This window comes from Vulpes vulpes, chromosome 4, assembly GCF_048418805.1.
Source record: "Vulpes vulpes isolate BD-2025 chromosome 4, VulVul3, whole genome shotgun sequence".
In the NCBI taxonomy this organism is placed as follows: domain Eukaryota; kingdom Metazoa; phylum Chordata; class Mammalia; order Carnivora; family Canidae; genus Vulpes; species Vulpes vulpes.
Genome location: NC_132783.1, coordinates 77,089,496 through 77,102,224, shown reverse-complemented (window position 1 = coordinate 77,102,224; position 12,729 = coordinate 77,089,496). Strand labels below are relative to the sequence as shown.

The 12,729-nt window shown below is 32.5% G+C and overlaps 1 protein-coding gene across 6 annotated transcripts in view; it reads left to right on the top strand.

The window, feature by feature from the left end:
• CTNNA3 (catenin alpha 3) overlaps positions 1-12,729 on the top strand; it is a 1,674,060-nt gene that overhangs the window by 1,522,990 nt on the left and 138,341 nt on the right. For all 6 annotated transcript variants that reach the window (XM_072756138.1, XM_072756135.1, XM_072756140.1 and 3 more), the window contains one exon: positions 10,684-10,865. In XM_072756138.1, coding sequence (XP_072612239.1) covers positions 10,684-10,865 — 182 coding nt within the window. The remainder of the gene's footprint in view (positions 1-10,683; positions 10,866-12,729) is intronic.

Here is a 12,729-nt window from a genome sequence, read left to right as displayed (position 1 = left end):
TTAAGTCAACTGTGGGTCTTAGATCACAAGTGAACAGAAACATGGATAATTACCTGGTAAAATAGTCACCAAAAATAATAATTGTGGATTTCGTGGCAAAGACATTTGTGGAAATGACACACACATAAGCCCATATTTACTTTTTAAAATACCTAGCAAGTGATAGATAGATAAATATATTCTACAAAATTATAACTCTTTACTTTTCTTTAGGGACAACATAATCCATATTCAACTAATAATAATCTAATGAGAACAGTCTTTTCAATCTTTTTTGCCATATATATGTAATGACAGTTATTATCAGCATATTGATATAAAATATCAATCATGGTACTATTGTTAAATTGTAATTTATTACATTATATATTAAATCATAATAATATATATATGCATAATAGGCAAATGTCATGAATATTTAAATTCTATACCACATTCCTAAGATTGTTATTTTATCATGGAAAATATTTTTAGAAAGATAAAGTGTTTAAATTCACATAAACTATTCGAAGGGAAACCTGTTATCTTTATATTCAGTTACACATAAAATACACATCCATGTTATAAAATTATATTTATTACATATTAAAATTAAGAAGAAACTAAACAAAGAAACAGGTGAGATGCAGTTATTTTTCAAATTATACCTGCTTTTGTGGTAAACTTCATATATCTTGCCAAGGTTTTCTCTTTAATAAAATATTTTAAATAGTTATAAATGAACACTAAATGTCACACCATCAATGATATATGAAATTCATATTTAGTAAGACAGTTGACTTTCTAGAACTCTTATATGACAACTTATTTTGGACCAAAATATACATTTTTTAAACTTAAAAATAATTACTGGAGTTGGTTTTCAAATTATATTCCATGCATGCTAATTTACCAATCAAAATGTAATAATTAGGGGGATCTGCTCAGTGGTTTAGCGCCTGCCTTCGGCCCAGGGCCTGATCCTGGAGCCCCGGGATCAAGTCCCACGTCAGGCTCCCTGCATAGAGCCTGCTTCTCCCTCTGCCCATGTCTCTGCCTCTCTCTCTCTGTCTCTCATGAATAAATAAATAAAATCTTAAAAAAATGTAATAATTATAATTTGATATTTTCTACACTGGGAGATTTTAAGCTCCTTGAGAGCAAGAACAATGCCATGTAACTCTACCAAGCAGTAGAAAATCAGTAAATGCTGAATGATGATGTGTAGATGATTCATTATCTATATTATGACCAAACATTATTGCACTTTGCTGTAATACGGTGATAGGAGAGAGGTGTGATGAGCAGGGGAACAGTCATAGACTGAAAGGCCCCCAATTATCTGGGCTTTCTGTCTTCTCCTTGATAGATTCTTTCCTTTCCTTGGTATTAGACTAGCACATCTTTTGTCTACTTCCAATTTACTGTAAACAGGGACGTGGAATTCAGGTAACCAAACTTACATTGTGTGCAAAGTAAAAATTATTAGGCACTAAGTCACATCCTAAGGGAGTACTCTTATGAATAGAATGAATAGGCTCCTAGAACTTGTTTCTCACAGCCTTTACAATATTACTTACTGAATTATTTCTTTTTTTACAAAACTATGTAGTTTTGAAACATGAGGATTTTTGTATTGTTATTCTTGGCAGCAACTAAGACAAAAATATTTTTAAAACCTGGAATGATAATCTAAAGAAAACACAATGCAATTGAATTTAGATTCATTTAAGTCTTTGTAACATTTAAATTTTAAAAAAGGTAAATATACAGAACCATTTAAATCGGAATACTTATATAAACTTGTTAAAGTATGTTCTTTCCTTTGAGATTGTCTGTTTTGGAAGACAAATTATAATAACCCACCTGCTTTGGTGAGAAACCAGAGGAAAGATTTTAAAGGCTTGGTATTAAACCTACAGCTAATATATATATTGTAAGAAATACATAGCCATACTATGATCACATCTGTCAAAATAATTGGGATATTCATGTTAGGTTTTTGATACCTCTTCCCACCAGCACCACTTTTTTGAAGCTCCATGCAGATCACCACCTTTAGTTAACAACTTTATTTTTAGAGAAAGGCTTATCCTATAGCAACACTTATTTACATTTCAATTATAATTCTACACACTAAGATCTTCACTGAAGTTATTTCCTATGGGTCTTCAGCCACACTTATCTGCGTGAGGATTACTTTTGCAGGTCATGAAGCTCATTCATTGTTTTAGTTTTTACTGGTAAGATTTGCCTGGACTAGTTTATCTCTTACTCCCGAAGAACCCAGCATTGAACCTTCAGGTATGTCTAAGGAGAAGCAGAAGCGTCTGTCACTGACTGGTAAGGGATGTGGCACATAGAATGGCGTTTTGGGATAAGAGAGTAGACTGTCTGGCTTATAAAATCTCTAATGCCTCCACAAAACCAGAACATAGGCAATATCATTTATTTTCTCATTGTTTTTTTTATTTGGAAAAAAATTAAATATTCAGAAAAACTTAAGCATACTAGTACAACATTCACTCATATTCCCAGGACCTGGATATAGCAGCTTTTTAAAGAAGATTTATTTATTTATTTATTTGAGAGTAGAGAGAGAATGAGAGAGAGGGAGAGAGAGAATGGGACAAGGTGGCGGGGGGGGGGGGGGGGGCGTGTATCTTCAAGCTGCTCCCTGCTGAGTACAGAGGTCAAGGTGGGACTTGGCTTGAGGATCAACCTCACAACTCATAAGATCATGACCTGAGCTGAAACCAAGAGTCAGACGCTTTAATGGGCAGAGCTACCCAGGCATCCCCTAGACTTACCAGTTTCAACATACTGCCAGAGCCATATTTGTGTGTGTGTGTGTTTTTTCCTGAACTGCTTCAAAGTAATTTGCAACATCTGAAGAAAATTAACAATCACTTCCTAATGTTGTCTAATACCAAGTTGACTCCCAAAACAGCATTTATGTTTTCCTAGAACAAGGACACATATTGGATTCACAAATAAATATTAATATATTTTTCAAAATAGAATATACCCTAGTGCTAAAAACTGCCTTGCAGATGAAACTATAAATAATAGAGAGATATGATCAAAAAAAGAAAGAAAACATTGGGGAGGGTTTCATTTATAGGAGACAGGCATATGTTCCCTATAGGCCTGATTTCCATGGTTGTTAAAGGTAGATTATTAGTAATATCTACCTTAATATTAGGTAAGTAGGATAACTTTTCAAAACTGTTGAGCAAAGTGACTGGCATAGAAGAAGCATAAATAAATGTTAATTGTCTCTATTCTTATTATCTTTAGAACATAATCAATTAAGTAACACTGGTAATATAATAGTTAACTATTTTGACCCAGCCCCTGAATCCTATAAAGTTTTATAATAAAATGAAATAGTTTTATACCTAAGGGATCTGTGAGTATAACTCATGAGGTTTCAAAAGTATTATTTTTCGACAGATGAGGAAATTGAGAGCTTTTAAGAGCTAACATATCCATAAATTTGATTTAAAAGACTATACATAAAAATATAAAAATGTGTATCACTCCTTAAAGCAAAGTCCAATTCCAGTTCCTAAAAATCATTTTAAAATATGATGGAAAACTTTTCTTAATGAATTCTCAGGAATCTGTTTGAAATTACAATTTAGTATGCTGAAAATATCAATGCATAAACATTTTTCATGAATTTGTTCTCCAAATTTTAATGAAGTTACATTTCTGCCAGCAGCAGTTCAGATTTTCTAAACTCCAGGAAAATGTTATACTATTTATATTTCTTATATATTAAAACACACCCATTCCCCAAATGCCTTTGGGCTTATCAAACACACACACACGCACGCACACACACACACACTATTAAATTTGATAAACTCTGGAGGTAAGAATGGCAACACATGGATTTACAGACCAAATCTGCCACTAACCAGCTGGATACTATTTTTCAAGTCATTTCTCTTTCCTGGGACTCAGTTTCCTTATCTGTAAAATAAGCAATTTGGATTCTGGAACTTCTGAGAATAAGAAAGACTTATTATAATGACTTTATATTTCTATATGGTTTGTTGCTTATGGCATGTATTTACTCGATAGAATTTGCTTGGTTCCTGCCTAAGCTCTGTGAGGTAGCTAGGTGAATATTTTTAACTGTCCTTCCCTACAATATTGTGAAAGTTTTAGAAACCAGGTGAAGGCATCAGTCCTAAGTGCCATTTATTAAGTCTCTAATATAATCCAGCATCATTACTTACAGATATAATTCTAATTGTCAGAAAACCTGTAATAAGTTTATCATCATTTTAACATGTAGTAAAATTAGGTTTGAGGATGCTTAAGTTCCTCACTACAAAGCTAGTACTTGACAGAGGGGGAGCTTGGACCGAGGTCCATATGACAACTTTTTTTGCGTTTTTCTTATTGCTGCAACTTTTTATTTTTGTCTTTTTAAAGAGATAATGGAAGTCATGGAAAGTGTTTAAGAAATAATGTAAGCATATTAATATTTTAAGTAGTAGTAATGATCATAATGAAACAGCAGATGAAAAGAAGGTAAGATCAATTGTGTGGTCAATACAACCTTAGGTTACATAATGAGGACCCAATTTTGAGAGTGGACAGGAAAAATGTATGGGGGAAATTAATTTCTACCTTGCAGAGACAGAAGCTTGGAAAGTGTGTAAATGTGAATAACAAAGAAAATGCAAGATCAATGCTATAAAATTTTGATCCTACAAGCCTATTCTTTCTCTCTCTCCTATTTCTATTGACTCTAAGCATTTATCGTATGTATGTCCTACTTTCAGAACTTATATTGTAGGGGATGGAGACCAATAAGACACAAATAAACATATACGTGTGTATGTATGAGAGAGAGAGAGAGCGAGAGAGAGAGAGCACTATTATTCTGAAAGGTGGTTCTGCTTTCAAAGACCTTTCCTCTAGAAAGTAAGAATATATATATATATATATATATATATATATATATATATATATTCACAAATAATTAGGCTACAAGAGAGAATGATATGAATATCTTGAAAGGAGAACTAATAACATGTATGAATTCTTTTTTGCATTTTATTTATTTATTCATGAGAGGCACACAGAGAAAGTCAGAGACATAGGCAGAGGGAGAAGCAGGCTCCCTCTGGGATCCCCATGCGGGACTTGATGCCAGGATCCCAGGACCATGACCTGACCAAAGGCAGATGCTTAACCACTAGCCCACCCAGGCGCCCCCATGTTCTGAAATTTTTAAAAGAATAATTATATATAGCTGGAGAAAAAGGATATATAAATTTGGCTTGAAAATAGAATTAAGTTTGGAGCAACAAAGATGGGTAGAGGAAAGATGAGCAAAATAATTAATGGACAATATCTCAAGAGATTTACTTGCAATAGCAAATAGTTTAGTTTAGCTTGAAGACACAGTGTATGAGAGGAAGATAAAATGTCATTGAAAAGCAGTCGTTTTAGGGGCAAAGGTTATGGTGGCCCCTGAGACCCAGTAATTTTACTCCTAGGTATATAATCAAGAAAAATTAACCCATATGTGCACCAAAAGAAAAATACAAGAATATTCACTATTCATAACAGCCAAAAATGGAATATTTTCCAAAAGATCGTTAATAGGTACATTGAAATAAATGGTGTATATTTGCAAATTGAATTCTATGTGTGTAGAGTGACAAGAATAAGCATACCATAACTCCATGCAACATGATAGATGTACTTCAAATATATAAATTTGGACATAAAAAGCCAGATACAAGAGTACATATACCATCATTTCATTTTTATAAGGTTCAAAAACAGGAAAATCTATAGTTTTTAAAATCAGTAAAGTGGTGGTTCTTGGGAGATAGTGACTAGAATAGGTCCCAGGGTGGCTATAGGAGTGCTGGCAAACCTTTGGTTTCTTGATTTGGGTGCTAGGTATGAGGATACACTCAGTTTGTATAAATAGTTTCAGTTGTACCTTTATGATTTGGGCATTTTTCTATGTGAATTTTCTACTTTAGTTAAACATATTCAAGGGTAGTATTTGAGGAATTAACATTCTTTATTCAGTAAGGAGACATGGCAGCCGTTGTCTTTAGCTGAAGAGTTGCACAATTCTATTAAAATTAGAAAGATTGGGATCCCTGGGTGGTGCAGCGGTTTAGCTCCTGCCTTTGGCCCAGGGCGCGATCCTGGAGACCCGGGATCGAATCCCACTTCGGGCTCCCGGTGCATGGAGCCTGCTTCTCCCTCTGCCTGTGTCTCTGCCTCTCTGTCTCTCTGTCTCTCTCTCTCTCTCTCTCTGTGTGTGACTATCATAAATAAAAAAAAAAAAAATCAGAAAGATTGGATCAAGTGATAACAAGACAAAAGGATTGAAAATGAAAGAGAAAATTGACCTGAACTTATAGAGTAGTACTGGGAATACAGACAAGGAGACAGTGTGATCAAATACTAGAGATAAAATGGATCAAATTTCTGCCTAACAGAATAGGATACATAAAGAGAGGGAATAATTTTTTTTTAAAGAGATTCAAGACTAAATGGCAGGCAGTACTACTGAGAAACACAAAAATCAAGAGGATAAAAGATTTGACAAATGTTGGCAAACTACAGTTAAGTCTGGTCTGTCAACTATCTTTGTACAGCCCATGAATGGGAATGGTTTTCACATCTTTAAGTGATTGAAAAAAAAAATCAGAATAGGTGTAATCAGAATAATATTTAAGACATATGAAAATTATATGAAATTGATGTTTCAATGTCCATATACAGTTTTTTGGAACACAGCCACACTCATTTGTTTGCATGTTTTCTATGGCTGCTCTTGCATTACAAGAGCAGCAGATGTGAGTATTGTGATAGAGTGGTATGGTATGTCCTGAAAAGCATAAATTATCTACTATCTTACCCTTTACAGAAAAATTCTGCTAACCCCTGCTTTAGAGCTAAAATTATAAATTATATATATGTCATATATTATATATAAGTGTGTAGAGAGAGAGAGATAGGGATAGAAGTAGACAAATATATATATTTCTATATATTTATAGATATATCTATTTATATTTATATATATATATATTTCAAGTATGTACTTAGACATTATACTTAGGCAATACTTAGGCAATATATGCTTAGGCAATATATACTTAGGTATAGACTTGAAAATACAATATATATATATAAATGTGTATAAAAATGCCTAATACAATAATGGGAGAATGCAAAGTTTGTTGAAAAAGGAGGATAATGTTAGAAATAGAATTCTGAGGGTCACTCAGAACTGAGTGAAGAACTGAGTGAGTCTGTTATTGTAAGTTAACAGCTGACGTTTAAAGACAACTAAAGAAAATAAAAAAGTGCTTCATACACATTCATTCATTTGATCTCTAACACAACCTATGAGGTGAATATCATTGTCTCTAGTTTACAGATGAGCAACCAGACTCTAGAAAATATGTGACTATATTTTGGAGAATAAGTGCATTCAAAAGTAGAAGGTGACAGAGAAATACCATCCAGTAGAATGGGAATATTTTGATATATTGTGGGTGATATATTGCTTATATTTGTTGGCATAGTAATAGGACAAAAATTCTAGGGTCAGAATTTCTAAGTTTCCATACCGGCTCTACTACTTACTAACTCTATAATCTTGAGTTAATATCTTAACCTTTGAGACACTCAGTGTCCTAATCTATTAAAATTAGTATAATAGTATAATTACCTCATCGGGCTGCTATGAATAGTGAAGTTAAATCATACATAAGGTGCCTGGAAGAGTGTCTGGCATATCTAAATGTTAGCTATTTTTATCTTTGGCAACAGATTCCAAGAATCAGTTGACACACAATATAGTATCATTTGTATGGCAATGATTCAAAAAGCCCTTGATAGCTATTTACATCACAGTTCTACTCTATAGACATGAGCACAAGTGGAGACATATCACCAGCCAGCAATAACATCAGAACCCCCACTTACTTAGCTGATTTGTGTTAAGCTTTGTTTCTTTGCTTATCCTTCACACAACTATCCAATAAGGAATTTTTGCTCAGAATTCTTAAATATGAAGTGTTCTCTTAAGTCCTATTTTGAAATGTCCATAGTGATTCAAATTGATTAATAGTAAATAATAAATCCTTCACAGAAACACTAAAAATCTTCAGTAAAGGTGTCAGTCAGTCATTTAATGCTTTTTTGATGTTGCTCCTCCTGTGGGAGAGAGAAAATTCACTAGAACTTTCAATTTTGTAAACTATCACCCAACTTTTGGCCCTTATCCTCTGTGAAGTAAACATCTGGTGATTATAATTCACTATGTGAGTTGAGATGTTATTAAGGAAATCGAGTGCAACCGATGAGATTCCTGTGCGTGACAGGGTCAGACTCAGTGCTATCCAATAATCCACTCTGGTCCCTGCATGGCAGGTGGGCAGCAGCTGCAGTTACTGTCATTTTATGTCTGGAGAAACTTAGCCAAGAGGGTTCAGGGACTTCCTTAAGGACATATTGGAAATCAGTAGCATTCCAAGGAACAGAACTTAAAATACACTTAACAAGATCACCTCTTGAATAGTTTCAATTTTTCTTAATGAGGATATTGAATAATTTTCCATGATATTCCAGTGTATACTTCAAAAGTATTTATTAGATCCCTATTCATGGATTTATTACTTATGAGACAAAGACTGTACAAAGAAGTTCCAGTTGAATCTACCTACATCTATTATTATTTGAAAGTTTAAACACTTTTTTTAATGAAAATGGAAAGAATGGCAATGACCAGTAGTCAAGATGGTGAAAATTAATTTCGATTTTTGAGCTAGTTTAATGAGTTAGTAGCTTATAATTTACTTAATGTGCTTGCATACTATTGATTTTAGACCTAAGTGAACTGTGTCTTCGTCTATGTGCTTTACTATATGCCAGCAGCAGTTAAAGTTGCTTTTCTTTTAATAGGCCACATTGCCTGAGAAAGAAAACTACAAAAGATTCAGATTCTAAGGAAGAGGCACCTGTATAACTCATCAGTTAAAAGCCTATTTTCATAGCTTAATTTAATTCTTCAAATGAAATAATGCAAAAAATGAACGTTCTAAGTGATAGATATGGGAATACATTTTGATAATTCTCCTACTGGATAGGAAATAGCCATCATTTACTGAAATGAACATTCACTATGTGTCAAACATTATGCTAGGGAATTTAGAAAAAGCTTCAATTTCTAAAGCCTCATAGTTTGTTTTCATGACTAAGTTAGAACTGAAGCATGGATAATTAATGCTGAGATTTCACAGACACCAAGTTATATTTAGACGCTGAATTAGTCTTATAATAAATAGATAATAAATGACAGATACTTGATATTGGCTCTTTAATTTTCATTTTTTTGTTGGATTTTCCGTTGACCATTCTTGTAATTCCTTCATTCATATATTTAAGCTTTTTTGCCCTTGTATACTATTGACTTAAGAAAGTGTATTTCAACCACTTTGATCCTAGTGCCCAGGATATTTCAAAGCTCTTTCAGATGATTTTCCGTATTTTCCCTATATATCCATATCCTAGATACCAGCATCTGGAAATATATTGGCACTGTAGGCCTCACGTATTCTCTGTGAAAGATCTAATAAGTAAAAATCTACTTAAATGATTTATCGTTTTTAACTGCTCAATCGGAAGCCCAAGTACTCATTCTATTAGAATATACATGGATTTTTGATGAGACTATGATTGCACAGACTACTGCATTTTATGGCCTTGTTACTACAAAATCATTTTGACTTCAAGATCCTCTACTTGACAAAAAGTTATAGGTCCCAGATGATAATGCTGTGAATATGGTGGCTTAGATGGTTCTCCTACCCTTCCCACATTCAAACTGCAAGTGGAAAATGAAAGTTGCATGCTGTTCAAAATTTGACATATCCAAAGAATAGTACTAAGCCAACACAGCAAGTTTACTGTGCATGGGAGAAGAGCACTTCAGAATTCAGGGTGCTAATTAGTGAGGGTTGCCTTAATAAACCCTGCCTGTAACATTTTTACTCTTCCCTCAAAATAATTTATATACACATACACACTTGAATGTGTTTGTATGTACAAAGTACACGAATATATCCTTATGATTTTTAACATGCGCTTAAAATTATTTATATATGATTTATAAATGTATACTATTACTGATTACCAATATATATTCAGTGTTTGTGTAAAGATCTGTCTGAATGTATATACATACATGTATAAATAGACATTATAATGTCAAAAGACATTTCAAGATAGTTTTGCTATACTTCTACCTTTTGAAGCATATTGTGGTATAATTAAATAAAGTATATGCTTTTCTAATACATGAAATACATTATATTAAGCTTGAGTTAATTTAAAAATGTGTTGCATTAGAAATTTGAGAAGTCTTACATTTATATTAAGGAATAGAATTAAATATGTCAGATACCAAATTATACATTGTTATTATCAAATTTAAATTGTAGTTCTAGAGTAAACATTTATAAATTTAATAGCTTTTTCATGTGAAAAATTAAGCCTGGAAAGTTTTGATTATATGACTTAAAAAACTATGACACATCCCTTTTTAAATGAGCTAGTTTAAGAATAATCTGTAATGACCACTTCTTCCTAAAATGCTTTTTGACATAGTAGAATGATTATAAATCTACTTATCACATGTTTTAGGCTAAGATGACTCAATTGCCTGAGGCAGAAAAGGAAAAGATTGCTGAGCAAGTTGCTGATTTCAAGAAAGTAAAGAGTAAACTGGATGCTGAGATTGAGATATGGGATGATACCAGCAATGATATCATTGTTCTGGCCAAGAAGATGTGTATGATTATGATGGAGATGACAGACTTCACAAGGTAATTATGTGGAAAATGATGCATAACATTTATAATGGGTAGAAACATTTGTCACAGTAATGAAACCCAAGTTTCTCTAAGTAGCAGGTGCTGAAAACCAAATGGTGGGAGAAACATAAATAATATAGAATTAGAAAGTTGTAGGTGTTTAGTTCTAGAGGTTTTGGTAAATAAATATGGCAAAGTTTCTCATAACAGGCCAAAAAATGATTTTAGAAATCTCCTTTATACCCTCTCACCTTAGGAGTCTTCTCTGTGTTTCATATTAGCATATTGTTTTACAAAGAAATTGGTAAATCTAATTATGATTTCGATTGGAGCTATCTGAATATTTGATTTCCATAATTACATAATTTTAGGTGTGATGATTTATGTGTCATCAAGATTCATGATATCTTTTGCTCCTGAGACATAACCAAATATATTTTAAATCACAGTGACTTAATGATATACATGAAAGAATCATACATTGTGTGTAAATTCCAGAAGCAATAAAATGCTTATTATAGCTTGAAAATATTGTTTTTTAGAGCTAGCCAAAGAGCAGTAAAATAATATAGTTCTTGCCCTACCAGTTACTAAAATGTACAAAACTACAATACTTAAGGCAATTTAATGTTGGTGTAATTTTAAAAGCCACAGAGAAGACCACTCTGAAGCAGACCCGGTATACTCAGAAAACGTTCATTTATAGTTTTTTTTTTTTTAAGATTTTTATTCATTTATTCATGAGAGACACACAAAGAGAGAGAGAGGGAGGCAGAGACACAGGAAAAGGGAGAAGCAAGGCTCCATGCAGGGAGCCCGATGTAGGACTCCATCACGGGACTCCAGGATCACGCCCTGAGCTGAAGGTGGGTGCTTAACCCCCCTTAACCAGGGATCCCTATAAATATAAATTTTAGATAGAGTAATAAATATAACTTTAAAAATCATAACAAATAGAAAAATGTACACACAAATCTTTTATTTATATTAAGAATCAGAAAGACTTTCTAAGCATTGGAGAAAAGGGGAGAACTTATAAAAATAGGATTATTAAATTGAACTACATTAAAAATTCTGTAGATCAATAGAATGTCCTAAACCATATTAAATATAAATAGATAATTGGGTAAACATTTGTAACAAAAATATGATGTCATTTATATATAAAGAATATTTAAAGAAATGAATATAAAGACATTGTCAAGAATAAAAAATCAAATATTCTAGAATGGACAAAAGACATGAGCAGATAATTCACAAATTACTCCCCCTAAAAAAATTGATCTATAAATCTGTGAGTAACATTCAACCTAAAATAATTTTTAAAAATGTAACTTTTAAATTTATAAAATTGGACAAAATTTTAAAACAGGTTTGTTAAAGGGATAGTATGGTGATGAAAGTGTATGCTTGTATAATGTTGTAATAATTAGGCATTATGTATAAAGTAAGAATTTTTGTAAAGTTTTGATATCTACATCTGTACATTATATACACAGTTTAATGAAGAGTACCTTTTATTCATTTATTCTGGGTACATATGTAAAGGAAATGAAAAACACATCTTGGGATTTCTGCATTCCTATATTCATTGCAGCATTATTCACAATAGCCAAGATATGGAAACGGCGTTGGTGTCCCTCAAAAGACGAATGAATAAAGAATATATATATTTATATGTATTATTATATAAAATTATATTATATATTATATATATTTATATATATATATTATATATATATTTATGTGGAATCTTAAAAAGAAACCAAACTCACAGAAACAGAGTAAAAGGGTTGGGAATGAGGGGTAGAGGAAGTGGGAAGATGTTGGTCAAAGAGCAAACACTTTCAGTTACAAGATAAATAAGCTCTGAGTA